Source organism: Lissotriton helveticus, chromosome 1_1 (genome assembly GCF_964261635.1).
Source record: "Lissotriton helveticus chromosome 1_1, aLisHel1.1, whole genome shotgun sequence".
Taxonomy (NCBI): Eukaryota; Metazoa; Chordata; class Amphibia; order Caudata; family Salamandridae; genus Lissotriton; species Lissotriton helveticus.
This window is the reverse complement of record NC_136057.1, coordinates 142,249,634-142,267,735: the sequence shown is the minus strand read 5'-3', so window position 1 is coordinate 142,267,735 and position 18,102 is coordinate 142,249,634. Positions and strand designations below refer to the sequence as shown.

Here is an 18,102-nt window from a genome sequence, read left to right as displayed (position 1 = left end):
GTAACTAGATAAAAGTGAAAAACGTTGTCTTGGCCACTATTCAGTGGGTAGTGTGCTCTTTTCCCAGGGTGTTACCAGAGGATCTAAAAGTGAGGATTTGGCCTAGGGCATGCAAGAAAACACAAGACATTTCAGAGAGTACCCGCCTCCAAAGTCTTTGATGTCTGAGTTCTCTACTCTGGTTGTTCCAAAATCTGTGGCCTTTCAATATCCTTTTCCGATATCTGACAATTGTTAGGGGCCGCTCTAGGGCCTGTGAGCTCTTAAGAGTCATCTTCCAAAGTTTCGGACCGCATGTCCTCTTCAAGGTCTGTGTCTTTGAGGGCCCTCTTCAAATGCATGTGCCCTCTTGAGTGTTGTCTTCTAAAGCCTACAATCTCTGAAGTCCTCTTCCAAAGTCTATGACATTTAAGGTTTACACCCAATGTCTGTAACCTTTCTGTCATCTTCTAAGGTTTTTGAGATCCTGAGCCTGATGTGCTAAGATTCCTATTAAGGAATTGTAAATTGCATGGGTAAATGACATCGGGGCTGGGGGCAACTGTGGAGTGCGGCTCCATGGAATGCTGCTTATGTTATGTATATACGTTACTCCGCTAGCTCTCATTGCGAAACGTGCTGGGCTCACGTTATTTTCCTATGCGGATGACTCACAGATAGTTTTCTCCCTCTCGCAATCAGACATGTCCCCGACTTCCTTCCTTCAATCAGGGCTTAGTGAAATAGCCATCTGGATGAACCAAATCTTGTTGAAACTCAACGGGGAAAAAACAGAGATCCTCATCCTCGGGAGTAAGCCCGATCTGTGGGGCGCTAAACATTGGCCGGCGGAAATGGGCCCCATTCCTCCAGTATCAACACACGTTCGCAACTTGGGAGTCACCATAGATCAGGGCTTAACAATGCAGACGCAAGTGATGAAAGTGGCGGCTACCTGCTTTTCTATCTTGCGCTGGTTGCGAAAGATACTGTGGATGTTGCCACCAGACACTCAGAGGTCTGTGGTTAACGCCTTGGTGACCTCCCGGCTGGACTACGGCAATGTGCTCTACCTGGGGGTTACTAAGGCAGCTATCCGCCGCCTACAATTGGTCCAAAATGCTGCGGCGCGTCTACTCTGTGGCTGCATGAGGAACGAACCCATCACACGACATCTCAGGGAACTCCACTGGCTCCGAGTGGAGTGCCGTATGAAGTTTAAAGCCTTAAGCTACATCTACAAAATAAAAGCAGGGACGGCTCCAAGATATTTACAATCCTTGTGTCGACGTACTCCCCAACCCGTACACTGAGGTCATCCACCCAAGAATTTTTCTGTGTACCCAAGGTCAAACTTGCCAGGATGGGCGGAAGGTCCTTTGCCTCCATGGGTCCTAGGCTCTGGAATTCCCTCCCTCCGGTCATTCGTGCGGAACGCTGTTTTAGTCGTTTCCGGAAGACAGTCAAAACCTGGTTGTTTAACCAATAACCCTCCTCCTACTGTATGCTACTCCAGTCTTCATCTTCATTAGCGCCGGGAAACCCTGTTTGGGTAGCTGTCGCGCTCTACAAGCTGAAAAAAATAAATAATAATAAAATGTCTGTTTATCAGCGGCTGGCCCTCGGTATTAGCAGTGGGCAAGCGGGAGATTAAAGCTTTCTCTCCACCCTTAGACAGCACCCAGTCGCTCATTGGACTGCCATTGATACTACTGATTATAGTTCTGTTCCAAGTCTGTGAGGCCGCAGACTTGCCAGGCTGAAAAGCTTTTAGCCCCTCACTAAGCTTCTTGATATTGCTCTGGCTATTTTGAGACTGATGTCTGTCTCTCTTTAATGGAGATAATCAAGTGATCTCTTCAGAAGCCCTCAAATTCATTTTCAAAACATAGGGCCTGATTCACAGAATGAACTTAAGACTCAATCCTAAACTTTCTACTATTTTGGTATTCACAGAATGCACTTACTACTTTTGGTATTCACAGAAGTTAGGATTTTGTCTTAAGTCTGTCTTAAGTCTTTCTTAAGTCTGTCTTAAGACAAACTTAAGACAACATCCTAACTTCTGTGAATACCAAAAGTAGTAAGTTCATTCTGTGAATGCCAAAAGTAGTAAGTGCATTCTGTGAATACCAAAATAGTAGTAAGTTTAGGATTGAGTCTTAAGTTAATTCTGTGAATCGGGCCCATAATCTTCACAATTAATGGAGCCCCCCATAAGAGTAAGAACAGAAGCTGAAGTTACGGGTGAAGATAAGGGAATGTCACTCCTGATCATGCTGAGGCAGCACTAGCGCTGGTATTTTCAGATATAGGCGTATTCCCAAGTGTTACTCGATCCGTTACTCGACAGGCCCCACCTGTACTGTCTCCTGTAATAATACCCTGAGGACTGACAGAGCTAGCAGCTAAATCAGTGCCCAGAACTGCGGCTGGTGATGTTTCTGAGGAGCCTCAGGGAGTGAGCTGAGTTGATCCATTAGGAGAAGCGGGCGGGGAGGAGTTGCCACTGTTTTGCACCATTATGGATTCCATAGTCCCTCCTACAGTGTTGCATTCTGGAGCCAGAGTAACAGTGGGTGAAACAGTCCTCCCAGCTGGAGCCATCGCCATTTGCACTAAAGAAGTCTCCACTCTGATACTGGTGTCTCCTTGGAGTGTGCCTGGAGCAAACTTACTGCTGCTCCAGATCTCAGCAGTTTTAAAATAGGGTGGCCAACCTAAGAGACCCTGCCTTCTACTGCGGGCCTTTGTGAGACAAATCCGTTCTCGGCTGCCTCCATCGTATTTGGCTAAGCGACAGTTTATGTTGGATGGCAAGACTCCCGCCCTAAGCGCACTACTCACCCGTGAGGGTCTCAGTGCACTTGTGGGGGGGAGTCAGAAGTTCCATTCAGTCGAAGAGCCAGGTCTTGAGGTCTTTCCTGAAGGCGTTCAGGGAGGGGGCACGTCTGATGTCGATCCAGAGCTCATTCTAGGTCTTGGCCACGATGTAGGTGAAGGTTCTTCCTCCTGTTCTGGTCTGCCGGTGCGTGGGATTTTGGCAAGGGTGAGGTTGGTAGATTGGAGGTTTCTTTTGGGTACATGGAAGGCGATTCTCTAATTGATATATTGGGGTCTGGTGTTGTGGAGGCATTTGTAGGCATGGGTGAGTATCTTGAAAGTGACTCTCTTCTCGACAGGGAGCCTTTGGTGGTTCCGTGTGTGTTGGCTAATGTGCCCGTGTCGAGGGATCCGAGCACGAGTCTGCCTGTGGTGTTCTTATTGTCTGGAGCTTGCGGAGTAGAGACTTGTTGATACCGGCGTAGAGGGCATTTCCGCAGTCCAGTCTGCTGGTTATGAGTGTGTGGATGACTGTCGTCATTGACTCTGGGGAGATCCATTTGAAGGTCTTACGGAGGGTGCAGAGGGCGTTGAACCAGCTGGAGGCGACGGCATTGACCTGTCAGTTCTTGGAGAGGGAGGAGTCGAGTATGATGCCGAGGTTTCTGGCGCGGTCCGTGGGGGTCGGGTGCTGCCGAGGGCGAGATGTTGTTCCTTCCATGCTGACGAGGTGGTTCCGAGGACGAGGACTTCTGTCTTCTATCAGTTGAGCTTCAGGCAGCTGTTGCTCATCCAGGATGCGACGTCCTGTATTCCTTCCTGGAAGTTGAGTCTGGTGGTGGTGGGGGTAAGGATGAGCTGGGTGTCATCGGCGTAGGATACTATGCTGAAGCTGTGCTGTCTGACGATGACGGCGCGGGGGGCCATGTAGATGTTGCAGTGGATTGGGCTAAGCGATGATCCCTGGGGTACACCGAATACAATCCTTTGGAATTTGTGAAAAAATGCCAGGAGACCACGCTTTACCCAGGCACAAAGCTGCCACATAAGCGGCTCCATGCGAGTTTCCAGTACTGGTGAGTTAGCACAAAGTCATCCGGTAATCTTGAACATAAGAGTCCTGGGTCGGGCAGCATTGCAATGGCCAGTGGTGTTCACAGGAGTGAGCAGGAAGTAACACTCTCAGCTGTGGGATCAGCCTGTCATCTTCCCTTCTGCTATCAACTCTGAAAAGCCAGAGATAGGAAGTAATTGTAAATTGCATCAAAAAAGATTTGCGAATTTGTTATTTCTAATTAGGAATCTATTGAAATGGATTTGGTAGAAGTGGGTGCAATTTGCACTCTGGCTTGTACAGAATGCATTGGTATGTTGTGAACCAACCTATGTACTAATAGGTTGGTTCACAAAATATTGATTCATAGTGTGTTGTAATTCGGCCTACTTCATTAATATGGTGCATCAAGTAGGTCGCAAATTGAGACCCTCTCCGATTGGTTACCATCACAGGCATTAAGGCCTACTGGCTTCAGCAGACCACCATGTCTGTGATTGTTTTTAAATAAAGCAATCTTTTTTTAGTTTTTTTTTAATTCAACCTACTTTCCTAATAAGAAAACAAGATGCCTTTAAAAAAGAAAATTAATATTTTTATAAACTTTTTTTTACAAGCAGGCAGTGGCCCCAGGAAATGTTTTTGTCAATATACATTTGCGAATAGTTACCACTAATTTAGATTTGGTGGTAAAATATTAATATTTTGCGTCCGGATTTTGGCTGCGAAACATTAATACATAACCTAAAGAATCAGTATTTGAAGGTGGTGCCCTTTACACACCCTTCCAAATTCTGTATTTAGTCTAAAACCCAAATTTGGAACCATTAACATGTTACCGAATCACAATTTGGGTTTTTAAACGTTTACAAAAGCCAATTTGTGGTGGCAAAGGCTCTAGTTAGACCATTGTGAGCGTAACATCGCTTGGTACATCAGGACCCTGGTGTCCAGCAACCAACTATTGTGACATCTTTGTATTCACTTCCCACAACGTTTTCTCAAGTTCTGTGGCTTTGAAAGGTGGTTACGTAAGTCAACGATATCCAAGGGTCCTCTTCTGAAGTCTGTGAACTTTAAGTGTCATCTTTCAGTCGTTGTGACCTCTGAGAGACCTTGTATGAAGTATGTTATGCTGCTTTGTCGCCTTCTGAAGTCTGTGATCTCTGTGTGCCCTCTTTCAAAGCCTGTGAAATCTAAGAGCTCTCTACTCGAGTCTAACACCTGAGCATTCTTTTAAAAATACCTGTGAGTTTGGAGCTATTAGAGCCATCTTCCAAGGTCTGTGGTCTTTGGCCACCCCTTCCAATGTCTGTCATCTCTGAATGCCCTTGTTTAAACAGTGCTTAGTTTGTAATAAAATAAGTGCCAAGGCCCTCGTCAGGAGGCCACTGCATTCTGTACCACTCTTTGCCCATGTCAGCGCTGCCATTTACAGTACCTACACAACTACTAACCATCACACTCCGAGTGACAATTCAAATTATTCCAGGCCCCTTAATTAATAAGATGGGGGCTAATGGGTCCAGAACCTTAGCCATCCTGTGTTAATAGAGCAAATATGGGGCCTCATTTATGAGGCTATGCGTCACTTTTACACCGCTGGTGCGTCCCTTTTTGTGACACACCAGTGGCGTAAAAATGCGCCTTGCTGCGCCATATTTACAAAGTGACGCATCTAGGTAGATACGTCATTTTGTAAACCCCTGCGCCACATTATACCTGTGCCAGGTATAATGTATGCAAAGGGGGCGTATTGACGCAAGAAAGGGTCGTAGAAGTGACGCAGTGAAATCTATGAGATTTCACTGCGCCACTTCTAGGACACAAATGCGTCAATTTCTTACGCCTGCCTCACAGCAGGCGTAAGACTGACACAGGCCCTTTCACATGGGGCTTGCCCCATGTGAAAGGATACATTGCTGGAGTTGCGTCACTTTTGTGACACACTCCAGCAATGCGTCACTTTTGCTCCATAGAGATACGTCAGAAATACTGACGTATCTGTAACTCCTTGCGCAATGATGCGTCATACTGTAAATATGACGCATCATTGGTGGTGGAAGGAGGGCGCAGTGAAAAGTTACGCATCGCTGTTTTCACACAGCGATGCGTCACTTTTCATAAATGAGGCCCTTGGTGTGGTTCACTTGCTCTTGGCAATGGGAGACCCTTTCCCCAGTATTGGTACAAAGATTTAGTATGTGCCAGAACAAGTCCAAATCGTCACTCTTTTTATGGAAAATTCCAATGTATTGCTTTCATTAGATAGTTTTAAGGTGCTTGACTCTTTTAAGGATTCCGAGTCATGTATAGCACAGTTGGATCATAGTTCCTCCAAAAGAGAAACATGTCACAGCCAACACGTTTTTTGCCCCCTCACATTGGTCTTTTCAGGCCTGGGGCTAAACATATGTTTCGCCCCCTTACATTGGCCTTTTCTGGCCTGGGGCTTCCTCAGGCTGTACATTCTCCTTCACGGCCCTAAAACTAATTGTACTAGCTATGGTCGTCTCCCGTTTAGACTATGGCAATGCCCTATACTGCGGCATGCCTGTCTAGAGCGTACGACGACTACAGCTGGTTCAGAACCAAGCTGCCCGCTTGGTTTATAATCTGGCCAAATCCCATCACCTCACCCCACTGCTAAAATCCCTGCACTGGCTCCCCATCCATGAACGCTCCCAGTTCAAGATGGGCTGCATCACTTTCCAGGCTCAATCAGGTTCCGCCGCAGTTTTTTTCTCCTCGGAGATTAAAGCCTACGCTCCTGCAAGAGAACTGCGCTCATCTTCTCAACACCTGTTGACGGTTCCCCGTTTTCGCCGTAAAAAATGGGGAGGCTCGAAATTCTCCACACTGGCCCCCACCTTTTGGAATTCTCTTCCGTCTCATCTTAGATCCTCAACCCAATATTCCCACTTCAGAAAGGCACTAAAAACCTTCCTATTTCTACAAGCCTTCCCACAATAAATCCCTCTCAGTCCCCCCCTCTCCCCGCCTCCCGAGGTTTCAGCAAACTGTAGCGCCATGAAACCGCCAGGTGTACGTGCGCTCTAGAAATAATTTTAAACTCAAACATTAGTGAAAAGCGAACATAATGATCATGGTAATCAGTGTTAGGTACATATTTACAGGGACGCAGCAGATCAGGTGTATACAGTGAATATAGTGTAATAGAATCAAGAGGAAAGGGAATGGAGAATATAGATTAAAGTGAAGAAAAGGAAAGGACAGGAAAGAGAGGGACATAGAGGACCGTGTTTTTCGCAGAGACAGGTTGAAGAAAGAAATGGGAGACAGACGCGTGAAACAAGAAAATGGAGGGAGAAGAAAACGTAAAGAAATATAGAGAAAATTAATAGTAAGGGAGAGATTATATCCAAGATAGGTCACAAAGGAATAGGAGACCCATTGAATAGGACGATAGTCAGAACGAAGGAAAAGATGGGATTAAGTGGGGCACTGAGCTGGGGTATGTGCAATGTGAGGCAAAGTTATAAGAGCGGTTGAGCAGCAGGTATTAGTCTCTTTTAATGAATATTGAATTAATAAACAACTGTTGTTCTGGTCATCTCTATATCACACAGACAGCTCCACCATGTGGCAGACTGTCATAGGTGCCGGTGTTCACAATTAAGTGTCTGTGCTGGGCACCGGAAACCCCCGGCTCAAATTGAGCACTGCGTTTAAAGAACATAACCTCCATGTGTCGCTAACAAAGTCTGTCACATCTGAGTGCCCTCTTCCAAAGTTAGTGTTTTCTGAGAACTCTAGTCTGCATCCTGCCTGTTCTCCCTTATAAAGGCTGTGGTTCGAGCACCCTCTTTCAGAGTCTGTGACCCCTGAAGACCCTCTTCTAGTGTATGTGACCTTTAAGTGTCCTGTTGCCAGGCCCATGACTGATTCCTCTTCTCTCCACAGCCATCAGCTAGCACCATGAGTCGCAGGAACCTTGTCACAGACTCTTACAAGGCAGTGAAGAGGCCTGAGAGCTCCAGGAAGGGAGTGAAGCGAGAGGAGCATGTTCCGGAGACCGGTAAGAACTATGTGGCTAAAGCAGGGTCAGTGGAATCATGTAACAACTAAGGATCCAAGTATGTAACAGGGTTGACAAAATGATGTGGCACGATCTGTATCAGTATTATTTCATTACTTCTTCACCTTAACATTTATTAAAACTGTCTGGGTAAAATTGCTCCTCATTAGTACCAGTTTAACACACTTGTACAACTAACTTTTGATCTGTCTGAGGAAAAAACTATTTTTTGTGTGAAATATGCAAAATCTGCAGCAGATACCAGATTATCAACCAAATGCTGCAATCCATAATTATGTGGAAAATGCTGCGGTTGGAATTTGTATAATCCCATTTGCCCTGGGCTAAAGCAAAGTGGAACAGATACACCAGTGCAGGACCGGCTTTAGAGCTGGTGGTGCCCAGTACAACAATCTTTTTGGCATCCTCTGTAGGAAGCTGGCTCTGTCTATGATATTGCCACTAGGTGGTAATACCATGCACAGAGTCCAGGGGTTCCCCAAAAGCATACAGGGCTCAATGAAAAACCCAAAGTGCTCGATTAGTTGTAGTGTGGGCGAGCAGCCTTAGGCCTAACACAGAGGAGTGCAAGACATTTATTGCACAACAGTAAGCAATAATGGGCACACAACTCAAGAAGGAGATCCAGACCAATTTTATAAAATTATACTTTGTTTGTACTTTATTTTAAGACCAAGGTCTTTGTAATCCGGTAAGTATGTTTTTAATAAAAAATACTTTTCACTTTGAAAAATCGACACAAAAACGTTTTCACACAGTCCAATGTTATCTTATGGGATAAACAATAATGCTGGTAAGCGTTGAACTTACAATCTCAGTCTTTGGCGCCAAAAGTCAGCAAGGGACAGGGTCAGGTAAGTACCAAAACTGCACCACCAGCGGCACAGGGACGGCCGGCTGCAGACGTTAAAATCGGAGTGTGGCCCGAAGCTTTCCAATGGAGTAAGGAGGTGCCTTGAGCCACTCTGACTTTTGGTAAGTAGATCGGTTGCAGGGGCTAAGCTTTGGGATTTAGGTCAAGCACAGGGGGGTCACAAAGCAGCACCAAACATACACCACCAGCTGCACAGGGGCAGGTGGGTGCAGGGTGCAATTTCAACATCAGGCACCCAATGCTTCTCAACGCGGATTCTTCTTTCTGCAACGAGGCTGTAGGTGTGCACCGGATGTTGCAGGAAGAAGACCAACAACAGCTGGATTTACACTGCAGGCACCATCGTGGAGGGCAGGAGAGGTAAGCCAATGGTGACCATGAGGTCAGGATTGCCAGGGAGGCTTCTCTGCACAGGTGAGCCACTCAGACTTGAGCCATGGGCGTCGGGTGCAGAGTGGGCAGCAGACGCGGACCTGACTGGATCCAAATCTTTGGAGTAGGTTTCTTCTGGACAAGTCCACTACCCACTGTAGATTGGAGTCTTTGTTGAAGGCAACGTGCCTCCCAGGGGTTTCGGAGGTCACTGTTGCAAGACAGGTGGGAGGGTCATCGAAGCGGAGAGAGGCCGGTAGAGCTGGGGCCAAGGAAGTTGTCGTATTCTGCAGTAGGGTGTCTTCTTTCTTTTTTAGGTCATCGCAGATCTGCCTGCCAGGTCTGGAGGAGCCCCTTAAATACTACATTTAAGAGGCGTTTTAGGGACGTGGCAGATAGGGCCAATGGACACATAACGTGGGATGACTACACCCTCTATTATGCCACCTTACTGTGGGAGGGGGCATAGACCTAGTCCTGATTGGAGGGGTCCCCCCATCTTCAAGATGGCGGAGACTGAAAGTTATGCTTCACCTCGCTCCCCCACCTCAGGGGTGGGCACACCTCTTATTCTTTTGAATTTTTCCCGCGGGTTTTCCCGCCCAAAGTAGGGATGTAAACCAGGAGCAGCCATCTGCTGCTAGCAGCAGAGGCTGGGGTCGCATTACAAAGGCAGCAGGTCTTTGAAGCCTCCTTCTTCAAACACTGGCCCATCCTGGGGGAGGAGGTGTGACACCTCTGCCCAGGATGTGCATTGCGTCTGGTCCTAGAGAGCAGGGGCTCTCTACCCAGGGAATCAGAAACATGTCTGGTGGTGGCTGGCTGCCTACAGCCGGTCAGAGACCACACCAGGGTTGGTAGGGATTCAGAGGGTACCTCTGAGGTTCCCTCTGGGAACATTGTACAAGAAATTCCACACTAGCATCAGTGTGGATTTATTGTAGAGTGGTTTGGTAGCAAACACTCTTGTATTCAGTGAAGCCATCATGGTGTTGAGGAACTCGAGCTGTTGTGTTACCAGCCCATGCACTCTCTACGGCTTCCCTGGCACTTACAATATTGGGAAATGGGGCCCAATAGTGTAAGGGCATTTCTGCTCATGCAGATATGCCCTCGCCAGTAGTATTGTGCATCTTGCCTTAGGGCACAGGTACTCAAAGTATGGCCCGTGGGCTGCCAGCGGCCCTGCAAGCCTTCCTTGGTGGCCCGCGGACCTTAAAGACATCATACCTGTGTTCTTTTTTTTTTTTAAAGTGCCAGCAAACACCACTGATTGCAACAGCACGGACTCGGAGAGACTGCTCTATGGGGGCCGGGCGATTGCAGCGATATTCAGAGGTGAGCTGCAGGGGCGCTAAGAAGAGGTGAACAAAGCCTTATTAACATGTAAATGGTCTTTTAAAGACCTGTGAAGTACTGGGGTGCGGCTGTGTGTGTGCACGGGAAGGTGTCTCAGCCAAGGCTGACACACACGCGGGGTGAGGTGACAGAGGGTGACAGAGGACAGCAGGGACTGTGGGGGGGGATAGGGGGTTGGGGCGGTTTATTCCCCTTTTGCTAAACATGTTGACATTAGCATAAAGAAATTGTGACCTTTGCAGGAACTTTTACTGATGGCTTTCATAGTTAATTAATCTCAACTTCAGAGCAGGATTTTTTGGTAGCACGGGCAAAATAAGATTTTGCATCTGGGTACTCCCTTTGCCATGCAATCTGGTGCCAACTTGCAGTTGCAAGCGGCCAGGCAGCTGCCTACAGTGGCTAAAGGTATCCCCGGGCCTGGTTAATCTTTCAAGTATTGACATCTGAGAAATCGCGTCTGTGGCATGACAACATTTTACATAATATTGCTACAATTTAAATAGCATTGCTTCTTCCGAATGGTGAACTTACTAGTCTTTATTCCATTCCATCAACTGGTCTGCCTTTTCAACTTCTTCTATATGTATGAGTGCTGAATGCAAATTGCTGTGTGCGAGACATAAAGACAATAAATCCTATTCCCTGCATTGCCACTTTAAGTGCTAAAAAGCTGCTAAAATAATATTTGCGGTGCGAGGTGACGAAGGGCATCAGGGAGTGAGAGCAAGGTGAGATGGCAGAGGGCAGCAGGGACTGGGGGGGGTGACGAAGGGCAGCAGGAAGTGAGAGCTGGGTGAGATGGCAGAGGGTGACAGAGGACAGCAGGGACTAAGGGGGGTGAGGTGACAGAGGGCAGAAGGAAGTGAGAGCCAGGTGAGGTGAGACAGATAGAGACAGAGACAGATAAAGACATATAGAGACAGATAGAGGCAAAGGCAGATAGAGACAGGGGCAGATAGAGACTGGGGCAGACAGAGCTAGATAGAGGAAGAAATAGGGACAGACAGAGACAGATGGAGGCCGAGACAGAGAGGCAGAGTGACAGAGAGATGGAGAGGGAGATGGAGGGAGGCTGAGAGAGGTAGACGGAGGGAGAGGGAAGGAGAGGGAGGGAGACAGAGAGAGAGAGGTAGACGGAGGGAGTCAGGGGGAGACGGAGTGAGGGAGAGGGAGACAGAGGGAGGGAGACAGAGGGAGGGAGACAGAGGGAGACAGACAGAGGGAGACAGAGAGGGAGACTGAGAAAGAGGGAGACAGAGGGAGGGAGACAGAGAGGGAGGGAGACAGAGAGGAAGGGAGGCAGAGAGAGGGAGGGAGACAGAGAGAGGGAAGGAGACAGAGAGAGGGAAGGAGACAGAGTGAAGGAGACAGAGGGAGGGAGACAGAGAGAGAGAGAGACAGAGACAGAGGGAGACAGAGAGAGGGAGACGGAGGGAGAGGGAGGCAGAGGAAGGGAGACAGGGAGACAGAGGGAGGGATACAGAGGAAGGGAGACGGACAGAGGGAGACAGACAGAGGGAGACGGACAAAGAGAGGGAGACAGTGAGGGGGAAGGAGACAGAGAGAGAAAGGGAGGGAGATAGAGAGAAAAAGAGAGGGAGACAGAGAGAAAGAGAGGGAGACAGAGAGTGAGTGAGACAAAGGGAGACAGAGAGGGAGGGAGGGAGAGAGAGAGACAGAGGGAGGGAGGGAGATAGAGAGAGAGAGATGTGTGTATGCCGGGTCTGGTGGCTCAGTGGACGAAGGTGTCCGCTGCACGGGCATGTGTTCAACCTTATGGTCACAGGTTTTTTTTGCTCTAGCCCCGCCCCCTCTCCCACTGACCCTGCCCCCACCGGTGCGGCCCTCGGCCACAAATCACGCTGTAAATTTGGCCCCCAAGAGAAAGTTTGTGAGTACCCATGCCTTAGGGCTTTGAGGCCTGCTAGAGGTGTAACTTATCTATGCTGTCAGGCAGTGTTAGCTAGCATGGCACCCAGGTAGTGTGCCATGTCTACTGTGTCGTTTTCTCCGTCACAGGGGCATGCAGGCTACAAGGGCAGTAGCATTGTCCCAGTGAGGGGGGTCCCAGGGGACCCTCTTTGGCTTCCATGCCCTAGGTACCCAGGGTACAAATTACTAGGGATTTACATGGGGCTGACGTACCAATTGGGGGTTTGTTTTAGGAAAGGAGCACTGGCACAGGAGACATGGTGGGCAGAAACCCTTTGCACTACATTTGAAACCACATCAAAACCGGTAACAAATGGCGGGCTAACTGTGCAATAGAGGCACTATCTCACCCCCCTCCCCCACGATGACCGCTCCTCGGATTCTCTCACTACCAGACGGAAAAAGTGCAGCTCATCTCCCTATAGCCCCTCTATCATATACATGTAATTTGTTTTAGAGCGCTGGTAAAGGCTGGCTTTACTAATTCACTCAGATATCCACATAAAATACAGATCTGTTCTTTGCAGCAGGCACATTAACGCTCTGCTCTACTTTATGGCAAGTCAAAACTGCCACTAGACGAAATTATGACCTCTCTCCAGCAGGAAAAATAATCACTAGAGTTATCTTGACATTTTGCTGCCTTAAAACTGTACCACAAGGAACTCTGAAGCAGGTGCTTTTAAATTGTAACTTATGTTAAACACAGCGGGCCCGATTCACAGAATCAATTTAAGACTCAATCCTAAACTTACTACTATTTTGGTATTCACAGAATGCACTTACTACTTTTGGCATTCACAGAATGAACTTACTACTTTTGGTATTCACAGAAGTTAGGATTTTGTCTTAAGTTTGTCTTAAGACAAACGTAAGACAGACTTAAGACAGACTTAAGACAAAATCCTAACTTCTGTGAATACCAAAAGTAGTAAGTTCATTTTGTGAATGCCAAAAGTAGTAAGTACATTCTCTGAATACCAAAATAGTAGTAAGTTTAGGATTGAGTCTTAAATTCATTCTGTGGATTGGGCCCATAGCCCCGTCTGAGGTCAATACCCCCGCCCCCAAGTCAGCGCCCTGTGCAGCCTCCCCGACCGCACCGCCCTAAGGCTGGCTCATCAGTGTGTGCCAGAGGCTGCAGCCCGGACCACGCGCTCAGTGTCTTATTCTGGTTCCTTGCTCTTCAGATTTCTGAGCACTTGGAAGCCTGGTTCTCTCTCATTGCTAAGAATAGACCTTCCCACCACTCCTCTGACGTTTCAAGTTGGAAGTCCTAACTCCGGCTTTGATTTATTGCCTTAGATTATTCCCCAAAAAGAGTGCACGACAACAAGGCTTAATTCAAGAACAATTATCACTGGACCTTCATGCTACTTGCAATGATGAGTGGAGGATGAAAAGTGCACCCTGAGAAGAAGGGTTAGATCCATGCAGGCAGATAAAAAACGATTCTGTTACAACACTGGTGGTGCCGTGCTTATACAAGACTCTACAAACTCAGAGGGCCTGATATAGACTTTGGTGGATGGGATACTCCGGCACACATCTGGCGGATATCCCTTCCACTGTATTAAAAGTGCCCTAGGATATGATGTAATTGTAACATCGCGGGCGGTATATCCGTCACGTGTGTGACAGAATATCCCATCCGCCTGAGGTTAAGGGCCTGATTACGATCTTGGCGGATGGGATACTCCGCCACAAACGTGACTGAAATCCCGACCGCTGTTTTACGAGTTTCATAGGATATAATGTAATTGTTACACAGCGTACAGGATATCGTCATGTGTGTGACTGAGTATCCCATCCGCCAAAGTCTAAGGGCCTGATTACAATCTTGGCGGATGGGATACTCCGTCACAAATGTGACGGATATCCCGTCCACTGTATTACAAGTGCCCTAGGATATAATGTAATTGTAACATGGTGGACGGGATACCAGTCACGCTTGCGACAGAGTATCCCATCCGCCAAAGGTTAAAAGCCTGATTACGATCTTGGAGGATGGGATACTCCGTCACAAACGTGACTGAAATCTCGACCGCGGTTATGCGAGTTTCATAGGATATACTGTAATTCCTACACAGCGTACAGGATATCGTCATGTGTGTGACCAACTATCCCATCCGCGAAAGTCTAATGGCCTGATTACAGTCTTGGCTGATGGGATACTCCGTCACAAACGTGACAGATATCCTATCCACTGTATTACTCATTCCACAAGACATAATGTAATTGCAACAAGGCGGTCAGGATATCTGTCCCATTTGCGACGCAATATCTCATACCCCAAAGTCTAAGGCCAAATTACAATCTTGGCAGATGGGATACTCCGTCGCAAACATGAAGGATATCCCATCCGCTGACTTACAAATTCCATAGGATATGATGTACTTGTAACACGGCGGGCGGGATATTGTCATGTTTGTAACATAATATCCCATCCACCAAGATCGTAATAAGGCCCTAAACCAGGTCTCTGTTGCTAAAGGGATGATATGTTGTATTATTTGCGAAGCAGATACAAGCTGTGAAATTTCGAATTTAAGGCTCACCTTCTCACTCATTCAATGCTTCGATATTGACCTCTTGTATGACGTCATAAATGACATTTGTGTTTTTAGGAAGCAGATGGTAGATTAAGATGGTTGCGTACAGGTGTGCACGCAATAAGTAGTTTTACTTTTCCTTTGTGGGAGGCCACAGTCTGACACGGAGTGCGAGCCATCCAAATCCTTGTAAATAGGACCCTGGGCTTGTTTCCAGTATAAAGATCTAAGCACCTACCTCTCACACAGCTGCAGCAGTGGTAAGAGAAAGACCTCTGCAATCAAGAACATTTGAATAAGTAGCCAATACTCCCCTCTTGCTCAATGACTGAGGAAGGCTGTCAGGAAATCTCACATGGAGAAACGTCCTGGGGGAAAGGGTGGTCTGATTCGGACAGAAACAAAGCACACACACTCACACACACACACTCATACACTCACACACTCACAAGCTCTCGCACACACACTCACTCACTCTTTCTTTCTCTTTCTCTCTCACACTCTCCCTCCAACACACACTCTCTCTTTCTCTCTCTTTTAACATTCCAAGAGGCAGTGACCAGCCGTCCAATCAGCTCACAGCCATACAGAACAATGGGGCAGCAGCACACCGCACTCACACTGCATGCATCACCCCTTAGTCTGTAAACTGAGCATTATATTTACCAAAAGCTGTAGCTCTGAGTAAGGTTACTCAGAATGCAGGGTGATATCACCTAGAAAACTCTTTGAGCATCGGGTAAATAGAGCTCATCAGCAAAGGCAGTGGTGCGGAAGCCCCCGCTTAAGGTTAGAGTTTGTGCAAGTGCTCAGGCCCCAGAAAGAGTTAGGGAAGGGGAGGGGTCAAGATCCAATTAGTTTCTACGTATTGTTAGGCTGGGGGTCGGGGCTGAGTGTAGGGTTATATTTACGGGAAGCAATAGGTTATTAGAAATGGATAAGGCTCGAGGTAGGTTAGGGGTGGGCGTACATTTTGGGGTTATTTATAGGGTCAGGGATACAGTTGTATTGAGCCAAGGGCTAACGCTAGGGCTGAGGTTCATGTAAGGAAAAGAGTATGCCAAGAGAAGGATAGGTTTCTTATGGGGGAAGGGCTTGCCCTGTTTTGTTTCTGAAAGAAAAACATGAAAACAAGTTACCAGTCGGATTTCCGCGGACTTACCAGACAACTAGTTTAGAGACAGAACCCCAGAATTATTAAAAAATGACTGTGATATTAAAGTAATTTATTTATTTATTATCATTATTTTTTTTTTGCAGAGTTTTATATAGCGCGAACTAGACCCGAACCGAATCCGGTATCAGAGCGCCTTACATAGCACCAGTTACGTTACATGAGGACACACTTTCATTTTTTTAGGCACGGGGAGATTAAGTGATTTGCCCAGAATCACAGGAGGTTTTTGACGTTGTTACCGAGACTCGAACCCAGATCCCCAGGTCGAGCGCCTTAGCCGTTAGGCCAACCCTCTCCCCTCTATATGACCCCGAAAAGTGAATTGTATTCCCCAAGTTCGAGGCATATGAGTGACTTGTGGGTATCAGTAGCATGCCACTTGCAAAATCATATATGTTTAGTTCCTTTCTCAAATGAGTGGAATGTTTTTCCTAATATTTACTCCTTTAAGCGGGTGAGCAGCAGCCATCTTGGTGAGCAAGTTAGCTCTGTGAGGGATCAGTTTATTGTGTGTGTTTGATCACATTTCTTGCCTTCTGATGGTCTCTACATCTGTGACTTAGGGCATGAATTAGATGTTGGTGGGGCCGGCCCTGCCGTTGACTTTGAAGCCTGGTGGTCCGCCTGCCCGATTTAGATCCTGGCTGGCAATGGGCTGGAAGACCACCGCTGTCCTGGTGACTCTGTCAGCAAATCTCTCCCTCTGCCGACGCTTCCAGGGGCTGCTGCTGGCGAAGGTGGGATTCCAGCCAGGAGTGTGTGCTCATAGAAATTGCATGGTGTGTGTATGGTGTGAATGTGGCATACAGCATGTAGACTGTACACATTAATAACAAGCAAATAGATACACATACACATCAGGCATGTATATAAATGTAAAGCAAATGTATCACTTACCTGTCTCTACAACCTCAAAGCCTCACTCCATAGCCACACCACCGTGCTGACACCACCAACCCAACTGGAAATTCAAGTGTGGTCGGCGGGATCCCACCGTCAAGTCGACGTTGGAGTACATTCAGCTAGCACAGAAGACCGCCGCTGCAGCGGTCATCTTTCTATTGTGTACAGATCCATATACGGATGGCGGTCCGCCGTCAACTCGACAGAGTAGTCAAGACCGCTGCCTTGGTAGGACCGCAGTAGTCCCGACAACATCTAAATCAGATCCTTGAACACCAGAGGTCATGCCACGATCGATCTCTGGCATTGCAACAGATACACAATGAAGTGTTTTAAGCTCTGCCTGGAGATGCCCTGTGCCCAGGACCCACCAGAGGCTTTGAGGGACTAGAGAAAGACTGTGCGTGTACTAGGTACCTAGACAGCGCACCCTGCGCATGGCTAGGTGTCCTGGCAGTGCTGATGATTCTATGATCATGGTCCTCTGAGGGCTGAGAAAGTATTATTGGACGTGGGCAGTAGTGGGACTGCCGAATCCAGCAGCAGAAAAGGGATGTAAAACTTGGGGCCGATTTAGATCTCGGCAGACGAGTTACTCTGTCATAACAGTGACGGATATCCCGCGAGCCGAAATATAAATCCCATAGGATATACAGGGATTTGTATTTCGGCATACACGATATCCATTACCGTTCTGACGGAGTGACCCGTCCGTCGAGATCTAAATCAGGCGCTAGGTCTTCATCTTCACAGTTCATCTGACACCGTCATGCTGAAGGAATAGGACTTACCCTTTCAAAGATTGTGGATTGTCCAGAGGACACTATTGTAAGCTCCCAAACCAGAAATAAGTAAGAGTCTTTTGTGATATATTAGTTGCTGTTTGAGTCAAATACACAGGAGACAGAATGACCTGAAGATGTGTCACAAATATTTTTGTCGCTGATTGTTTGCACTTTTATAGCTGGACTTCACTTGGAATCTTCTCCTGGATTCTTTGGTGATCTCTTTGTG

The 18,102-nt window shown here is 47.3% G+C and overlaps 1 protein-coding gene across 5 annotated transcripts in view; it reads left to right on the top strand.

The window, feature by feature from the left end:
• POLD4 (DNA polymerase delta 4, accessory subunit) overlaps nucleotides 1-18,102 on the top strand; it is a 709,379-nt gene that overhangs the window by 573,298 nt on the left and 117,979 nt on the right. For all 5 annotated transcript variants that reach the window (XM_078658940.1, XM_078658888.1, XM_078658868.1 and 2 more), the window contains one exon: nucleotides 7,781-7,895. In XM_078658940.1, the coding sequence (XP_078515066.1) occupies nucleotides 7,781-7,895 (115 nt within the window). The remainder of the gene's footprint in view (nucleotides 1-7,780; nucleotides 7,896-18,102) is intronic.